We start from the raw sequence: 19382 nt of genomic DNA, 5'->3' as shown, positions 1-19382 counted from the left end.
TTGTAGTTACAACGTAATGAACATATCCGATATCATTTGTGAAACGGCTATTCCATAATGTGCACAAAATAATTTCAGGAAAACGATTCGAGCTGTTATGTACGGAGCCCCGCTAGGGACATGCAAAGAAAAAAAATTATATTGTGCGCACAAGATAATATATTGTGCGCACAACTTAAATATATTGTGCGCACAACTTAAATATATTGTGCGCACAACTTAAACATATTGTGCGCACAACATAATATAGTGTGCGTTAAATTGTTTGACCTTACACATGGTATGGGGCTTCAATGTCTCCTTTTTAAAGTGACAGAATGGATAAATGCATAAGGTTTTCTTTTGAAATCAGAGGCGGATTTAGAGGGGGGGGCCAGGGGGCCCGGGCCCCCCCTTTTTGGGAAAAAAATTGGTTGCTTATATAGGGAATCACTGAAGCGTGACTGGAGCGGGCCCCCTCTTGGGTCAGTCAGTGGGCCCCCACTTATGAAAATTTCTGGATCCGCCACTGGAAATTGGGCTAGATTACATGGAAATACTCTAGCAAAAGATCATCAGTGCATTGGATTCGACTCCTGACATGAATACTGAATAAATTACGTTTATTTCGTCTGAAACTTGGTTTACCAACATAATCGTCGGAAGCCTCTACTTTATATCAGAGTTTATTGGAACGGTTTGAAACATACTTGGCAATAGAGCAAAGAAACTATCAAAACTATGTAGACTTTCTTGTAACAAATATACAACTACTATTTGCACTTATTCATTATACTTTATTTCTGAAAATCTCAAGATTTTGTTTTTATTGACACAAGACTGGCATATTCCTCAATTCACGACTTTGATTTTGTTATGCTCCGTCGACGATAGAGATGGCCATTATATTTAAAAGTCTTTAGGTCCGTTCATCCGTCCGTCTCTGTTTATGGTAAATGATTTGGTTATAGTTTATGATGAAGTTTTAGTGTCATCAACTTAAATGAATCATGTGGTTTCTCTAAACATATCATTGTAAAAGTGTAGAGTAAGTCGAAGTTTTAGTGTCATCAGCTTAAATGAATCATGTGGTTTCTCTAAACATATCATTGTAAAAGTGTAGTGTAAGTCAAATCCACTGAAAACTGAATACACGTACACAAGCTTTTTTATCATTAAAGATGACTATGTTTGTTCATGATTAAGTACGGTTTTGACCCAAAATGTACTGTTCGTTATTGAAATGTGACGGTGTGTTCAGTCTAAGGAATTCACCATGAAGTTGTGATCAAATAGAGATGAAACTGAGTACATATATAAATCAAAAGATGCAATATGAGTGCCAATGAGACAGCTCTCCATCCAAATCATAATTTATCAAAAGTTAACAATTATTGGTTATAGTACGGTCTTCATTACGGAGCGTTGGCTCACACCTAACAGCAAACTATAAAAGGCCCAAAATGACTGTAACAAAACGATAAACATATATGAACCACACCAATAAACGACTACCACTGAATAACAAGTTTCCGGCATAGAACAGTATGCTAATTATGATTTAGAATTTTTTAAGAGTTGTGTACAAATGTTTGAGGCCAAGTTATAGATACATTCTGATTAAAAGAAGAGAGGACAAGAGGTCACTGATAGTATCTATTTTTGATCGATTTCATTATACAATTTTACAGTATATTGTTCGTATTCATTATGAAACTGAAATGTTACGAAGCAATTTAGGAATAGTCAATGAAAAAGTATTCCTCAGTGGTATATTTTGAAAACAACCGAAACAATTATGATTCAATTTTTCCCAATATGGTCCGTTTTGGGGCATCATTTATTCTAAAACTTGTGGCCCGATTGATCGCGATCGATGCGAGTACCAATGAGACAACATAATACATATACACCATCGCTCATACAAATACGGGTTATATTCTTCTCATATATTTTATGATGGTAACGGGAGGAATTGTGCTTGATATTCAAATAATTAAGACAGTCAGTTTAATTGAGGTGTGGAGCTGGCATGTCAGTAACTGCTAGTAGTCCTTTGTTAATTTATGTATCATTGTCATTTTGTAAAGTTTCATTTGTTACCTATTCTGACATCGTACACAAACTTCTTTTAAAATGAGTTTTACTGTCGGTATTGCTGGTTTTTTTTTTTATCTGCATTGGCTAGAGGTACAAAAGGAGGGTTGAGATCTCACAAAACATGTTTAACTCCGCCGCATTTTTGTGTCCGTCCAATGTCAGGAGCCTTTGGCCTTTGTTTTGGTCTTCTATGAATTTTAATTTTAGTTTCTTTTATATAATTTGGATAGATAAAGGAAGATGTGGTATGAGTGCCAATGAGACAACTCTCCATCCAAGTCACAATTTATAAAAGTAAACCATTATAGGTCAAGGTACGGTCTTTAACACGTAGCTTAGGCTCACAACAAACCAAGCTATAAAAGGGTCCCCAAAATTACTAGTGTAAAACCATTCAAACCGGAAAACCAACGGCCTAATCTATATAAAAAACGGGAAACGAGAAACACTAAAGAAGTTTTTTAGTATGACGTCCGTTATCGCTGAACTAGTACATATTTTTGTTTATGGGCCAGCTGAAGCGTGCCTTTGGGTGCGAGATTTTCTTGCTGTATTGAAAAACCAAATGTATCTGAGAAACGAACCTTATAAAACATGCGCGCCTTATAATTATTTGTACATTAAATAAGTTAAACTATACCTTTATTATCGTATCTAAAAAATAGACCAATTCTGAGATATTTAAAATTGACCAATAAACCATGAATATAAAGTCAAGGTCAGACAAATATATATATACATTAAAATCATTCTACAAAACAAATAAAGTTCACTTATTCCTTATAGTATCTGAAAAACAGACCAAACAAGTCGAATCAAATAACACGAACCATGCAAGGTCAGATTAATATTATTGCAAGATAGACAATTACACCATACAATATATAAAAGAAGATGTGGTATGATTGCCATGAGACAACTATCCACAAAAGACCAAAATGACACAGACATTAACAACTATAGGTCACCGTACGGCCTTCAACAATGAGCAAACATTCCGTACATCAAATATATCTAGCTATGAAATGCTTATAGTATCCGAGAAATATACCAAAACACAAAAAAATACTTTGTCGGACCACTTAACCCTGAAAATGAGGTCAAAGTCAATTGTGCGCACAATATGTTTAAATTCTGCGCACAATATATTTAAGTTGTGCGCACAATATATTTAAATTGTGCGCACAATATATTATTTTGTGCGCACAATATAATTAAATTGTGCGAACAATATATTAAGTTCTGCGCACAATATATTATTTTGTGCGCACAATATATTTTTTTTTCTTTGCATGTCCCTAGCGGGGCTCCGTAGTTATGAACCTCTTGTGTTTTTGACGAAAAGAATTTTTTTTTTATTTGTTTGCATCTATATAAGGGTCAAGAGAGTATGTCAGAAGAGCAAAAACAGTAGATCCAAGACCTTGTAGTGTGTGATCTACAACAGGTACATGTATAATATATTTTTTATGAAGAAATAATTCTATTAAGGAAAGTAGATGCCAATGTTTTTTGATATTTTTACTTTCAATTTATATTTGGTAGACTATTATTCGGTTCACTGAAACTTGGTCTTTATGTTTTTTATATGAATTGTATGATGGACAAAAGAGGCCACCCTGCTTATCAAAATATATCTTGCTTAAAATTTGTGTGATATCGTAAAATTCAGTTCGATGCCAGTGTTGGTGGACGTTTCGTCCCTAAATGTACCACCAGCCCAGTAGTCAGCACTTCGGTGTTGACATGAATATCAATTGTATGGTCATTTTATAAATTTACTGTTTACAAAAGTATAAATCATTCAAAATACTTACGATATTCTTTTCCCAGGCATGGATTACCTTATTAATAGCCGTATTTGGCACAATTTTTAAAGAATTTTGGGTCCTCAATGCTCTTCAACATCTTACTTGTTTGGCTTTTTAACTCTTTTGATCTTAGCGTCACTGGCGAGTCTTAATATGTAAATAAATTATTATATGCAAGTATCCAATTATATATAGTGCTTAAAACTGATTGAAATGTCTGTTATTAAATATTAATTTGTTTATTAAAGTGTAACATATTGATTGCCATAAAAAATATACAACAATTATAATTTTTACACATAAAACAATCAATATCCAGCCATAATTACTAATTTATGAGACACTAACAGTATAAAACTTTATACAATAATGATCAATAGTTAAAACAACTAATTTTAAACATTACTCATTAAAATTGTTTCTTATACTTTTAATATTTTCCTATATCGTAGTTCTTATACTTGTAAAAATTTTTATATCAAAGTTTTTGAAATCAAATTAAAAATCTGAATATAATTATAAATAAATTCTTGACGGTTCATTCTCATTTAATCTCATTTTTAAAATTATAAGCAGTACAGGTAAAATAAAGAGTTGAATAGATGAGATCGAAAGTAACCAAGAACAAAGGATTTTCAATTAGAGTTTTGGTTGAATGACAGGTGAAAAATAAGACTAAAAAATATATCCGGATTAAATTTTCTGTATTATTTATTTAGCATTGCATGTTAAAATGTGCAACTGACATTTAGTTAATGTAATGTAAATCATTTGAAAGTATTTTAAAGATTTTTAACCGTTTATTAAAATGTGAATGGGATAGGAGAATTTCAGTCGCACTTTTATTCATGAAGAGATTTGTCAATAAGATGGAGCTTTTTTTGTGTGTAATAGATCCTCGTCGTTCATTTTTTTCTGTTCTTATTTAAAAAAAAAAACACCCTTAAACTGAATTTATGTAAAATGCTGAAGACTGAATGATTAGAAAATGCCAATCCTCCGTATATAACATGAAAACACTTTCAATTGTTACTAAAAAATAAAAAAAAATATTGTATTTTTATATAGTAACACCACTGACCCTTCAGTAACTCGAATGACACAAAAGTATCACTATTGACAAACAAAATCTAATTTTACTTTTATTAAGTACTGAACACAAAACAAAGATCACAGAGCAAAAGAAAATGAAGAAAAAATAATTCTTAGGCTAAACAATCTCATATTTAATTTATATATATTTTTTTAATAATATATATAAACAGGAACAAATTTACTGTCAAATTCTAGAAAGACACCTTATTATTACTAAACAAACAACCCAATAATTAACAAAAATAAAAAGTTGGCTAAATGACAATACCTTATTTCAAAAAGTTGGATAAATGGGAAGACACCTTCTTGACTATGGTTAAAATTGACGTATACATTTGTAATAAGCTTTAAAAATATTGCATGTATTAAAATTTTCTACTGGTAAAAATATTTGCGTTAAAGAACAGGATGATTATAATTTGGGTAAATAGTGTAGGTACCGTGGATTCATTATTATTTGTTGGATACAAATTTTCGTGGATTTTGTTCTTACAACGAAATCATGAATCTAAATGTTCAACACATTACAAAGTTTCAAAAGAAAGATATTGCAGACTTGGTTAATGCCACTGCTAGTGGACGTTTCCTTTCCGTGAGTATCACCAGCCCAGTAGTCAGCACTTCGGTGTTGACATGAATATCAATTATATGGTCATTTTTATGAATTTCCTGTTACAAAACTTTGAATTTCTCGAAAAACTAAGGATTTTCTAATCCAAGAAATAGATTACCTTACTAGCCGTATTTGCACAACTTTTTGGAATTTTGGGTCCTCAATGGTCTTCAACTTTGAACTTGTTTGGCTTTATAACTTTTTTATCTGAGCATTACTGATGACTCTACTGTAGACGAAACGCGCGTCTGGCGTACTAAATTATAATCCTGGTACCTTTGACAACTACATGATAAAACCACGAAATCAAATATCAATAAAAATGCAATCCTCGAAAATGTGTGCACTGCCTACAAACTTAAGGTATCATAAAAATAATTATGAATACACAGTATAGTAAATTAGTTTTAAAAAAGACTAGCATAAATACTGAATTGGATGAAAGAATATTTTTTTGGAGGATGTTGACATTTAAATTATGTCAAAGAACTTTGTTCTACCAAAAAATGTATAGGTCTCCTCTTATATGTTGTGTGTTTCCCTCAGTTTTAGTTTGTAACCCGTATTTTGGTTTTTTTTTCCTTAATCGATTGATGAATTTCGAACAGCGGTATACTTCTGTTTTTTTGTTTTTGTTTTTCTTTGTTGGCGTATTTGTTTGGTATTATAGTGATTGAGATTATAACACAATGTTGACTGCGTTGATGCTGTCCCCCTATTTTTTACTTTTTACCTGATAGGTTTGTCTGTGTTTTTCACACATTGCTTTCAATATAATGTAATTTTATGCAAATGTGATACATATGCGAGGTTAAGCTAGCTATGAAATCAGGTTTAATCCACCATGACAAGAATTGTTCCCTTAAAATAGAAAATATAATTAGCATGTAATTGTATAATACATGTATGGTGTAAGACATGGTATTTTGCATATAGCCTAACTTGACATTCGACTTCGAGGATAAAATTATTCATAAACTAAGTGAAACATACAATATAGATATTATGATTGTTGTGTTTGTATTGTTTTTTTTTTTTCCTATTTATCTTAAATATATATTATTTTTTTTGTATTTAAAATGTTTTATAAACAGTGGATATTGAAATTTTCAGAAATCTTTATGTTTCCATCATCTGAGCCCTTCATAGTATAACAGAAAGGCAAAAGATACCAGAGGGACTTTTAAACTCATAAGTAGAAAGAAATAAACCGACCACGCCATGGCTAAAAACAAGAAAAAGACAAAACAAACAAACAAACAAACAAACAAACAAAAGTACACAAAACAAAACATATATAGACTATGATGTTTGCTTGGGTTTTCCTTTCTTTCTTGTTCTATGTCCCTCCTACATAAATTTCGAGCATAGTGTGTATTAATCTGTGCCTCTGAATGTCTCTCTTGTTTCAGGTTAATGTTTTGATTCGAGGTGGTGTACAATCATGAATCTGTTATCACATCAACTTGAAATTTATCAGATATCTCCATTATAATGTGACTTTGTTAAAATATGGTTAGTGGCCATTTTGATTTGAATCATCGAATAAAAGTGACCATGAATAAGCTATTACTAGAACACACCAGCGAAATCGCGGGCATATACAGCTTGTGAACTGTTGTAGGATGATTTTTTTGTAAAAGATTTTATGTATGGAGAATTTCATAAAAGGTATCAAAAGCCCTCTCCGTTTTTCCAAAGTCCGATATTTGTTTCCTTTCTGTTAAATTCTATTCTTTTCGTGTTCTGGCCTCATACCACAATTATTCTTCTCCTTTGCTACAATGCCTCTTTTGGTAAAAGTCAAATCAAATTAAAAATTTGCACCGTTTCCAACATGAAATAAATGTAACTGCTTATATATAGACCATAATGATTATTAGTCTAATAAAATATGCTTCTAGGACAATCCATCAGTGCCTTTTCTCTTGAAAGCCTTATTAACATACCAATGGTAGGATATGAATCATGTATAAATGACTAAGACCGACTTAGGCTAATTTGAGGGGTGGTCGGAGGAGTCCTGATCCCGAAATCCCGGACTTAAAATCGTTAAATCCCGAGATGCAGAATTTAAAGAAATTCATATCCAGATATCCCGAAATCGAAAAATATATTCCCGGATTCCGTAAGGATCAATCCCCAAATCCCCAGCTTAAAAACACCCGATTCCGACGCCCCGAAAAAAGTCCTGCCTCCCTCTAATCTCTACCTTACTTTCATTTTTGCCAAATCACTATTTTCCCTTTCGATTCCGAAATCCCGGGCTTAAAATCCTGAAATCCCGAGATGCAGAATTTAAAGAAATTCATATCCCGAAATTCCGAAATCGAAAAATATATTCCCGGATTCCGTAAGGACCAATCCCCAAATCCCCAGCTTAAAAACACCCGATCCCGACGCCCCGAAAATTGTCATGCCTCCCTCTAATCTCTACCTTAATTTCATTTTTGCCAAATCACCATTTTCCCTTTCAACCATAATTTTTTATGCCCCATTTAAAGGCATTATGTTTTCTAGTCTGTGCATCCGTGCGTTCGTCCGTTCGTTCGGTCGTCCGTCCGTCCGTCCGTCCGTCCGTCTGTCCCGCTTCAGGTTAAAGTTTTTGGTCGAGGTAGTTTTAGATGAAGTTGAGCATGTTTTACTTATTAATATATATGCAAGTGGTATGACCCCTTAAATAATAATCATTTCAAAGAAAACAGTAGACAGAATACAGAGAATCTCTATATATTAATAAAGTATAATCGTAGTTTACATGTAGATAAACGCGAAAAATAATTGTCCTCTATAAGGAGGTACAATAGTTGTTGTTCTTGCGATCTAAACACCATGATATTGAAAACGCTCTGATTGGCTAATTTATTTTTCATTTTTGTTAACTATCATACAATTGGTTGTATTTGTGCATGTTTCAAACCGGAAGTCTTATTTATGACTAAAATTCAGTCTGATGATGGAATCATATCCGGACTCCTTTTTTGTCCTAAACTTCTCCCAAAATAACTCAATCTGAATAATCATAAGAATGGATGACAAATGCGACTATGCATGTTACCTATAGGACACAGAGGCATGATGATTGATTTATTGTGGAAGAAAGAGAAGTGACACACAAAATGAGGTCTTCTCGTTTAATAGTATAGATATTATTTGATACCTGTTAATTTGTGTACCAGAAATCCACTGAGGAGACTCTTTGCTACTTTCACTACTGAAAATAAATCGAGTTCAGTGATACAGTCTTAAGCACTGAAAAATAAATAATGAGTAAATAAACGGTGTTTTAATAACATTTCGCGTAATTACATAAATGGTCTTGAAGCATTAACGTTGTGTTCAATCAATAATATCAAACAATTGAAAACGCCCAGGTGTTGTCTCATTGGCAATCATACCACATCTCCATATATTTATATTGTCAAGAAAACTATTGTGTTTATAACATTTAAATGGAAAACAGTGTTAAACTTTTAGTTCACATTGCAAAATGAAAGCAAACTTTAATGTATCCTTTAGTTTTCACGAGAACATTGATTTGGAGAGGTTATACAAAAAACAATTCATGTAAGCCATAAATTTTTTCGAAATATTTAGCTTTTAATTATCTTACAGAGGTTGAATAGAACAGCCACACACACAACACTCTGGTCTTATTTACTGTATTTGTACTATTAGAATCGGTCAAATATATGCCAAGTTTGTCTTATAATATTACTTTTCTGTAAAGATGGACTATGCAAATAACTAAATTCTACTGCTGTACATTATATTTCCAGGTGGATTACATTATCTCCATTTCACTATCAATTCAATTCCTAATTTTACAGAAATTTCAATGTAAATATTGAAAAATTCCTGAACTATTTGCCACTGGATGTTAAGCAACAATCAATCGAACAATCTATAAAAGAAAGAAATTAATTCTACCCTTGATATAAGACAGTAACTATGATACAAAGTTTAACAAAGAATTATAAGCTTGTTTAAATTTTCTCTCTTCTGTTTTTGGAGGGTAATTTGAAAATGGCATTCAACATTATTTATGCATGTTTGGTTAAGTGAATGTCTGTCTGTTAGTTTTTCATGATATACAATTGTTATTCTCGAGTCATTGTAGCAATTGAAGACTAAGTAAGAACAAAGTACAGGTGGAAGTGGAATACTAGACAAACAAAGATTCACAGAAGTCACCTAACAAACAACATAGACAGAAAAGTCCTAAATCTTTAGATGCATTCTTTCAGAAACACAATTTTTCACTTGAGTCAATAACATATGATGTGTTAATGCTTCCTTTGCTTAATAAAATAGATACATGTATATGGATATGTTTATTATTGTCATGAAGACAGCAACCAAACAAAACAAACTTTAGAGACGTTCCTTTTTTAATTGTATGATTATGCGTATTCTACATGTTGAAAACATAAATAGTTTACATTCTATAACCGATAACTTCTTAGATTGCACAATCTTTAACACTTTTGTCTCTGGAATATAATTCAATCAACAAACAATCAATTATGTATGGAAAGTCTATAAAATAATAATTACACTTGTAGGAAACTGATGTTTTAATCCCGTCTAGATTGATGTTGTATAACGCACTTTGTCATGGCTACAATTATTTTTCAAAGGAGAAAATTTCATAATATATAATTCTAAAAGTGATATAATTTAGGGAGGATTGCTACGAAATATCATACTAATAATGATTCAATTATTCTACTAGTACTTTAAAATTATTGCTATCCAATGAATCAACATTAAAATTGCTAATATTCTGCAACTAAAAAATTATACAAAACTTGAGAAATTAAAAAATTAAAAATTAAAAAAATTGTCTACAAACGTTAAAAAATACACCATTTTTTTTTTTATATATATTGTATTATTTTGACTTATTTATATTTCAGATAAAGATTTCTTAAAACTGTTCTATGGATAGAACTGACTATATCAATTCTATAGTCGTAGAACTAACAAAATCAGTTCTAATCGAAGAACTGTTCTAGTCGTAGAACTAACAAAATCAGTTCTAATCGAAGAACTGTTCTAGTCGTAGAACTGTTCTAGCTGTATAACTGACCAAAGATTTCTAGGTAGAAGTGTCTAAAACTGTTCTAGGGTAGAACTGTCAGGATCACTTCTAGGAAGAACTGTCTGAATCAGTTCGAGGTAGAACTGTCTGAATCACTTCTAGGTAGAACTGACCAAATCAACTGTTCTAGCTAGAACTGTATAAAAGGTGTCAGGCTGACAGATCTACAAACTGTCATAGAACAGTTCTCCGGAAAGATTCTGACAGATTTGATGAGAGATAAGCAGTGATCTCCACTGTAGTTGTCACACATTGAATAAAAACGAACTTGTTTACTGTTACATGCTTGTGTTGGAAATATATATGTAATTTTTATTTCTATTTGTTTAATTTTTTTTTTTTATTTTAGAATGTAATACTATCCTTTTGGCCAGCCATCAACCATTAATCTTTTGATTCTTAAACCTTCACCCTAGTAGCCATACAAACACCATCGATGCCTAATGCAGAAGAGTTTTTCTGTCCCTACTATCGAAACAAAATTCAAGAAATTCCTATTTTCTGATATCCTCGACTGTGAAATCCCTACGTACCGGCTTAGGAATTTGAATATTTGTGGTCATTACACGCAGATCTGAGAGTACTCTAAATTACTGGAAGTTTGTGAGTGATCATTTGATTGATAATCGTCCAGTGGCAAATATTTATGCATGTTCAGGACAGAAACAAATATACAATAAATACAACTAGGTAGCTATAGGTCCTGCAATATGGATCGCCCAGGACATGGTCAGGAAATTTGGAAATGCTATGCATTGAAAAATGAGGGTTCATTGGATAGGAACTGAAATTTTGCTTTTTTAGTAGACTCCAAGCGTTGCATTCTCGATCTCTAGACTGGCCCGGTATACCGTCCCAATGCTGACCTAACGTGACTTATTAGCAGCGTATTCATCATGACATCTTGCATAGCCAAACGGTTGCAGGCGCGGATCCAGAAGGGGGGGGGGGGGTTCCGGGGGTTGGAACCCCCCCTTTTTTTTGGCCGATCAATGCATTTGAATGGGAGCATATAGCTGGAACCCCCCCCCCCCCCTTTTACTCTGGGTTGGGACCCCCCTTTTTTTAAAATGGCTGGATCCGCCCCTGGGTTGCCAACTTTTGTTACTTAATTTATATTCTGAGTGGGTGGCTTGTTTACGCCCGTAAATTTTAATCCGTGTTTGTTTTTTTCATTATATTCTACACGAAAGTGAAAGTAGGAATGAAAACTTGGTGAACGAATGTTCAAGCTGAAATAATCTTCAAAGGAGTGTTGAATGTAAGAAATTGATGTTTATGTCACACTGGCAAGGAAAATTGACGCTTAAAGCAATGAAAAGTTGAATCCGTTTGTTTTTTTTAGTGGTTTTGATGTCATATTACTGGACGGATATAGGTCCGACATTATCAACTCGTACCTTCGACAACTCGTGCCATATTTTTTCCAACTCGTTCTTCTACCAACTCACCCAATATTTGATTTTCTGTAACATTGTAAATCTATCATCATCTTGCCTGCAATATATTCAGCAACATAACAACATTTAAACGATCACCAACTGTCAAATTCATGCTCACTGATTTGACTTAAATTACATGTACATTTATCTATTCAACTGTTGGTCATTTAATACAATATAAACATAAATATAGATAAATATATATGAACCTCGTCAGTCCTCGTGCAAATGGATTTTTCTATGTCTGTTTGATTTCAATTTTAACATGTTTAAGGTTAAAAAATAATTTAATTATTGTCGAGACTGCGACTTTAGGTGTCATCTGACCTTGACCTCATTTTCATGGTTCAGTGGTTATAGTTAAGTTTTTTGAGACTGCAAAATTTTTTTTTTAGACGGATGGTTTCGGGATAATAACTTCAGTATACAAATGGTATAAGTAAATATAAATCAATAAAAGTTTAACACAATGTTTATAACTTCAAAAGGAAGTTTGGGATTGATTTTGGGGGTTATGGGTCCCTAAGGTTTAGGAATTAGGGACCCAAAGGGGCCCAAAACAAGCATGTATCCATTGTCACGACAATAAGTTGTGTATAAGTATTTCAATTGTTCTGAAATTGTACCACAATGTTTAATACCATAAGTAGAAGGTTGGAATATATATTAAGGGTAATGGGGCAAACAGTATAGGAATAAAGGGCCAAAAAAGGGGCAAAAAACAAGCATTTTTGTAGTTTCAAGACAATAAATTGGAGTGATCTTTCTTTGTATCGAATGGTTGTTGAATCACATAAAACCAATGCTTTATGAAATCTAAATTGGAGTTATCTTTCTTTGTCCAGAATAATAGTTAAATCAACTTAAATCAACATGATCAATGCTATATACATTGTACAATATACAATGCAATATTCACTTTTACTACCAACTGATAAATTAAAGCAATCTTTACCATTCAGTGATTACAAGCACTTTGATTACCATTCTAGGGGTATGCCCCTTTACAAGTGGAAAAATTGAAGAATTTTTTCGTTTCTGTTCTGTTAACTTAAGTTTGTCTCATTTAAATTTAATGAAATGTGTGTATAATGCTTATTACCTCTAAACTCAGTTTAAGTTCAATTTTTGGCAGCTTCACTTTTACAGTTCTTGAGTTATGTCCCATTATAACGTTATATGCTAACGGGGGCATCATCTGTGTCCCTTTGGACACATTCCCCATTTATTTTTTTAGAAGTGACTATTAATTAATATTAATTTTAACCATGATTGTATGACATTTTATATTTTAATACTTTATGATGTATTTAAATGAGTATTTATTGTTGCAAACTCCATTAGAAATTTGAATTAAGATCATTTTTGGAATGAGGGAAAGGGGAGGAGAAAAAAAAATTGGGGGGTGGGGGTTCAATTTTTCTCATTTCAGATTTCAGAAATTAAAAAGAAATTTTCTTCAAGTATTTTTTTTTTTTGAGAGGATTAATATTCAACAGCATAGTGAATTGCTGAAAAGCAAAAAAAAAAATTTAAGTTCATTAGACCACATTCATTCTGTGTCAGAAACCTATGCTGCGTCAACTATTTAATCACAATCCAAATTCAGAGCTTATCCAGCTTGAAAGTTGTGTCCATACTTGCCCAAACCGATCAGGGTTTGACCTCTGCGGTCGTATAAAGCTGCACCCTGCAGAGCATCTGGTTGTGTTTTGGTCTGTTTTTCTTATACTTTATGCAATAGGTTTACTTTATTTAGTGTATGGAATGATTGTAAGGTGTACATGTCTAGCTGGTAGATGTCATCTGACCTTGACCTCATTTTCATGGTTCAGTGGTTAAAGTTAAGTTTTTGAGTTTTGGTCTTTTTTTCTTATCCTATATGCAATAGGTCATCTATATTTGATGTATGGAAATATTTTATGATCTATATGTCAGTTGCACAAGTTTTATTTGACCTTGACCTCCTTTTTCGCAGTTCAATGCTCAGTGTTAAGTTTTTGTGTTTTGGTCTGTTTTTATACAACCACAAAAAAAATTTGCGTCAAATAATGCTACAATTATCATGTCGTTGTCGTCGTCCGAATACGCATTTAATTTCCGGACAATGTTTTAGTTTAAGTGAATGGATCTCTATAAATTTTTACCAGAAGGTTCAATACCACTAACGGAAGGTTTGGGATTGATTTTGGGGATTATGGTCCCAATAGTTTAGGAAAAAGGGGGTCCAAAATAAGCATTTTTGTAGTTTATAAACAATAACTTGTGTTTAAATGTATGAATCTCTCTGAAATTGTACCACACGTTTCCATACCATGAAGGGATGGTTAGTATGACTTTTGGGGGTAATGGCTCAAAATGTTTTGGAATTAGGGGCAAAAAAAGGGGAAAACTAGGTTTTCCTGATCAATGGACAATTAAGACAATTTAAAAGCAGTGTAAGGGAGGTAATTCAGCAACATTAAACATACAATGTAAGGTATGTTGGGATTTACCACCCTTATACTAATTGTAAATTATGTATAATAAAATGTCAGGTTTGGACTAATTGAAAAAAAGGGGGGTGGTAGTACAAATGTAGTTTTCAAATATTTTTTTCCTAATTTCTCAAATTCCAAATATTTGAAAAGTTAAAAGAAGAAATCTTTAAATGCACAATATTTGGCAATAGATTTGTAACATTTGTTTTTTGTCTAAAACTCATATTATGTCAAAAATTTGATTGCAATCCAAATTCAGAGCTGTATCAAGCATGAATGTTGTGTCCATACTTGCCCCAACTGTTCAGAGTTCGACTTCTGCGGTAGTTTAAAGCTGTGCCCTGCGGAGCAATTGGTTCTTAAACTGTAAGCAATAGGTCAACTATATTTGTTGTATGGACTAATTGTTTGCTGTACATGTCTGCCTGGCATGGTTCATCTGACCTTGACCTCATTTTCATGGTGGATTGGGCAATGTTTAGTTTTCTTGATTAATGTTAAGTTAATGTGACAGTTTTAATAAAGCTTTACATTTAGGACTATCAACATAATATCAATGATTAATGATTAATGAAAGAAGGCAAGACATTTCAGCATGTCGTTCTTGTATTCTTTCTCTTAAACTGCATGGGCCTGAAAGAAAAGCGGTAAATTCCATTTTAAGGGACTTTTGTTAGACCTAGCTAACAATTGAATGATTGATCCTATACCCTCGAGGCCAGACCTGATGTGACAGAGACGCTTCATGTTTCATTTAAATCATGGTTGTAAAGGGGATGCTGATATACATTTCATACAAACCCATTGCTAAGTATAGATGAAAGGAGATGATGTAAATTTTAATGAGTCATTTGTATACAACAATCAAAGGGCAACTATTAATATTCACTGTAACCTTGAAATTCAATAAGACAGCTAGATAGGGAATTTGATTTTGTGTGTTGCTACAAAAATATATAATGGCCTCTGTTGTACTTCTCAACCAAATGTTAATGGATGATAAGCGTAAATTTAGGCTACAAGAAACTTCCAATGCATGACTTTAGTGCACTTACTGTTACATATTCAAAATTTAAGATATATATATTTACTTATCCTATGCAGACTTGGGGTAATCGTAATTGTAATCGTTAATCAGCTGTAATTGATTACAATTTTTCAAGTAATCATTGTAATCATTAATCAGCCAAAAATCTGATTACATGTAATTTAATTTAATCAATTACTTTTCAAAATACCCTGTAATCCTGATTACTTTATGATTACATTCTGATTACAATGAAAAAAATCTTAAACTGTGTTTATGGTCAATAAATGAACCTTTTTGTTATTCTTATTTAATTACTAATAATATTAGTTACATGTTAAGATAGTTTGGTTTACTTTTTTTATAAAGCATGATAATTGGTTTGTATACTTCAGTAAAAAATAAACTGTTACAGTATTGAAAAGTCATCAATGGCCTTAGTAAAAGATATTGTACATATTTTCACAATTTAAAAATTTACTTATATATATTTGATAATAACTGTTATATTCAAGTAATAAGTTTTCTTTAACCCTTAACTATAATCTTTTGTTAATGTTGTGATTTTTGTCAACTTTGAATTGACAGGTAGGAAACCAATTAAGGTTTGTTTATATTGCAATTTCCAATTGAGTATAGCTGTAGGACAATATATATGGTAAAAGATAAATCAGATATGTGATCATTTATCTTATTAGCACTAAATTCATTAAAAGTTGGACAAATAACTTGATTAAAATTAGCAATTTTTTTGTGTATGTATTTGGACTGGACATGTAAAATGCAATGATTTTTAGTACATGTATTTTGTTTACAATTTGATTAAACTGGTAACTTTATTTCATCCATATTTTAACTTCCATAAACTGCACCTTGAAACAAATATAAATTAAAGTCTAGAATAGGTCAGAAGACAAACAGCAAACTCTTTTTATAAAGCTATATTCAATTGAAGTCAAAATAATTTAGAGATCAATGATGATAAAGTGTAATGGGTCATAACCAGTGACACAATGTTCATGTATGTATGAAGTGAACTTTTGTGGTTTATTAAATAGATGAAGTTTGAAGTTATCATTTTATAATATAGCAAACAAAATACTTTCTAAAAAATGCTCTAGTTATATTAAAAGTTTATTCATTCACATCATACAAAATGTATATTTTTTTTAATTCATTGTAATCAGATGTAATCATGATTACTTTGTCAATGTAATCATTAATTTAATCAGACACTTTCAGAAATGATGTAATCATTAATTTAATTTAATCGTACAAATGACAAAGTAATTGTAATTTAATCAATTACATTGAAAGTAATCGGACCCATCTCTGATCCTATGTTCTTATTTTATCTTTGCAGAGGCAATGGAAACCCCAGCTGATATTCTTTGTGGAATATGTGATGCTCAACATGTCACAAAATGTGCAGATTTCTGGTGTCCAGAATGTGATGATGGTCTCTGCACTGAATGTAAAGCCCATCACAGTTTTTCAAAAGCAAGTCGACATCATGATGTTATATCGATAGAGAATTATAGAAAGCTCCCAACTGATATTTTAAGCATAGTCCACCACTGCACTGAACATGAAAAGAAATTCCATATCTTCTGTCCACATCATGATCAACTTTGCTGTCATTTATGCCTTTCAACGGGTCATAAAGAATGCACCGGGATGCTATCTATTGAAGAAATTGCCAAAACTTCTAAATCCAGTGGTTTGTTGGAAACTTTGCAGAAATCGTTAGAAGACCTGAAAAGCAACATTGATAATGTAGTAAAAGATAGGCAATCCAATCTAATCAAAATTAAAGAAGAACAACAAAACATTCTCGCTGGCATTCAAAACCTACGCAAAAGAATCAACTCACATTTTGATAAACTAGAACAAGAAATTGTTTTAGAATTAAATGCAGCTGAGCTTGATATGGAGATGAAAATTGAAGATCTATTCAAAGAACTTAGGGAGAAATCTGAGAGAATAGCAGTGCTTCAAACCAATATTTCAGATCTTGAAAATTATGCTTCTGATTTTCAAACCTTTGTTGGAAGTAAAAAGATTGAGAAGGAAATTGAATCTGAAGAGACCTATATCCAGTCCTTAACAAAAGATGAACGTTTGAAGCAGCTTTCCTTGAAATATTCCAATAATGAAGAGATAGAAAATGTGTTCCAAAGTATCACGTCATTTGGATTGATTTCAAAAGAATCTGGTCCACCTTGTATTGAGATCAAATTAGAAAAGAATAAGCAAGCTCAAATATTAACTACCAGCTTTATTCCAAAATCTGTTGACAATGTAAGTGCTAAACTAGTACGAAAATTTCAGATTCCACAAGTGAAAAGTAATGAAAATGCAATAACTGGATGTGCTATTTTTCCAAATGGAAAAATTATTTTTGCAGATTGTGACAGAAACATGCGACTGGTGATTGTTAACGCTGATGGTTCTTTGGATTACGAGATACCACTTTCAAACCTTAGACCATTTGATGTAGCTTGTATTGACGACACAACAGTTGCCTTCACAGCATGGCAATCTTCTGAAATTCATCTTTTTGACATGAAGTCAAAGATTGTTAAGAACACAATTAAAACAAACAGCTTTTGCTTTGGTGTTACTTTTAAAGATGGTAAAATATATTATGGCAATGCAAATAGTGTTGGAGTCATACACATAAGTGACTGCAGTTCGTCTTCCTTGGTGAATTTAGATAAATTAATATCCCATTTTTGTTATGTAACTTCCTTTGATGAATTCATGTATTTCTCAAACCATGATACCGATTCAGTTAGTTGCTTCAGTATAAAGGGTGACAAAATCTGGAAACTTATAGATGAAAACGTTCTTTATGGTCCCTCTGGGGTTGCTGTTGACAGAAATGGCATATTGTATGTAGCAACAGAAAATAGAAGTAGCATTGTTGCAATTTCACCTGATGGGAAGAAAGTAGCAGATTTTCTAACTTCTGATGATGGAATTGAAAAGCCATTTAAACTTTTTTATGACAGTAGCAGGGACTTGTTGCTGGTTGCAGAATATAATGGGAACTGTTTTTTATATGAAATAAAATGATTCCCATGGAATTGTGTCTACTGTTTATATAATGATGACTTATATTCAATTTATGCAGGTTTCATTGCTATAAGTATGAATATTATAACACCCGAGAATATGTAAAATATGGAAAATAAAGGACATTATCTGAGTTGACAAATCAGATTTTCACCCAATTTATTATTGTACTGTTTCCCAAGGTAATCATTGAAATCAATTGTTTGCCTATAGATACATACTGGGCTCGATTTGTGGTCAGTAACGGTAGAGAGTGTTTAATTCAATAAATGTTGAAATATGTATGATTGTTGCTTACTTAACATATAGATCATAAAGGAATAAAATGAAAAATGTGAAGATGGTCCAATTGTAAGTATATGAAGTTTCCCAAGGTAATCATTGAAATCAATTGTTTGCCTATAAATACATACTGGGCTCGATTTGTGGTCAGTAACGATAGAGAGTTTTTAAATCAATAAATGTTGAAATATGTATGATTGTTGTTTGCTTAACATATAGATCATAAAGGAATAAAATGAAAAATGTGAAGATGGTCCAATTGTAAGTATATGAAGATGAATGACTTCTAATTACTTTCATAATGATAAATTGTCATTGGCTTGTCAGTTTGCAAACAGGTCTAATATTTCTGAAAATTATAAAAGAGAGGC

General features: G+C 32.1%; 1 protein-coding gene across 1 annotated transcript; it reads left to right on the top strand.

Annotated features, from left to right (window-relative positions):
- The first annotated feature begins 11877 nt into the window (after positions 1-11877).
- Positions 11878-18849, top strand: LOC143072177 (uncharacterized). The gene is made up of 2 exons (XM_076246997.1): positions 11878-11963; positions 17015-18849. The coding sequence occupies exon 2, from the start codon at positions 17020-17022 to the stop codon at positions 18727-18729; it is 1710 nt and encodes a 569-aa protein (XP_076103112.1). The 5' UTR covers positions 11878-11963; positions 17015-17019; the 3' UTR covers positions 18730-18849.
- Positions 18850-19382: the final 533 nt, after the last annotated feature.

Source organism: Mytilus galloprovincialis, chromosome 4 (genome assembly GCF_965363235.1).
Source record: "Mytilus galloprovincialis chromosome 4, xbMytGall1.hap1.1, whole genome shotgun sequence".
Classification (NCBI taxonomy): domain Eukaryota; kingdom Metazoa; phylum Mollusca; class Bivalvia; order Mytilida; family Mytilidae; genus Mytilus; species Mytilus galloprovincialis.
This window is presented reverse-complemented; position numbering and strand designations above follow the sequence as displayed.

Excerpts from the sequence above, each read along its gene's own strand:
- LOC143072177 (XM_076246997.1), top strand. The coding sequence starts at position 17,020 with ATGGAAACCCCAGCTGATATTCTTTGTGGAATATGTGATGCTCAACAT.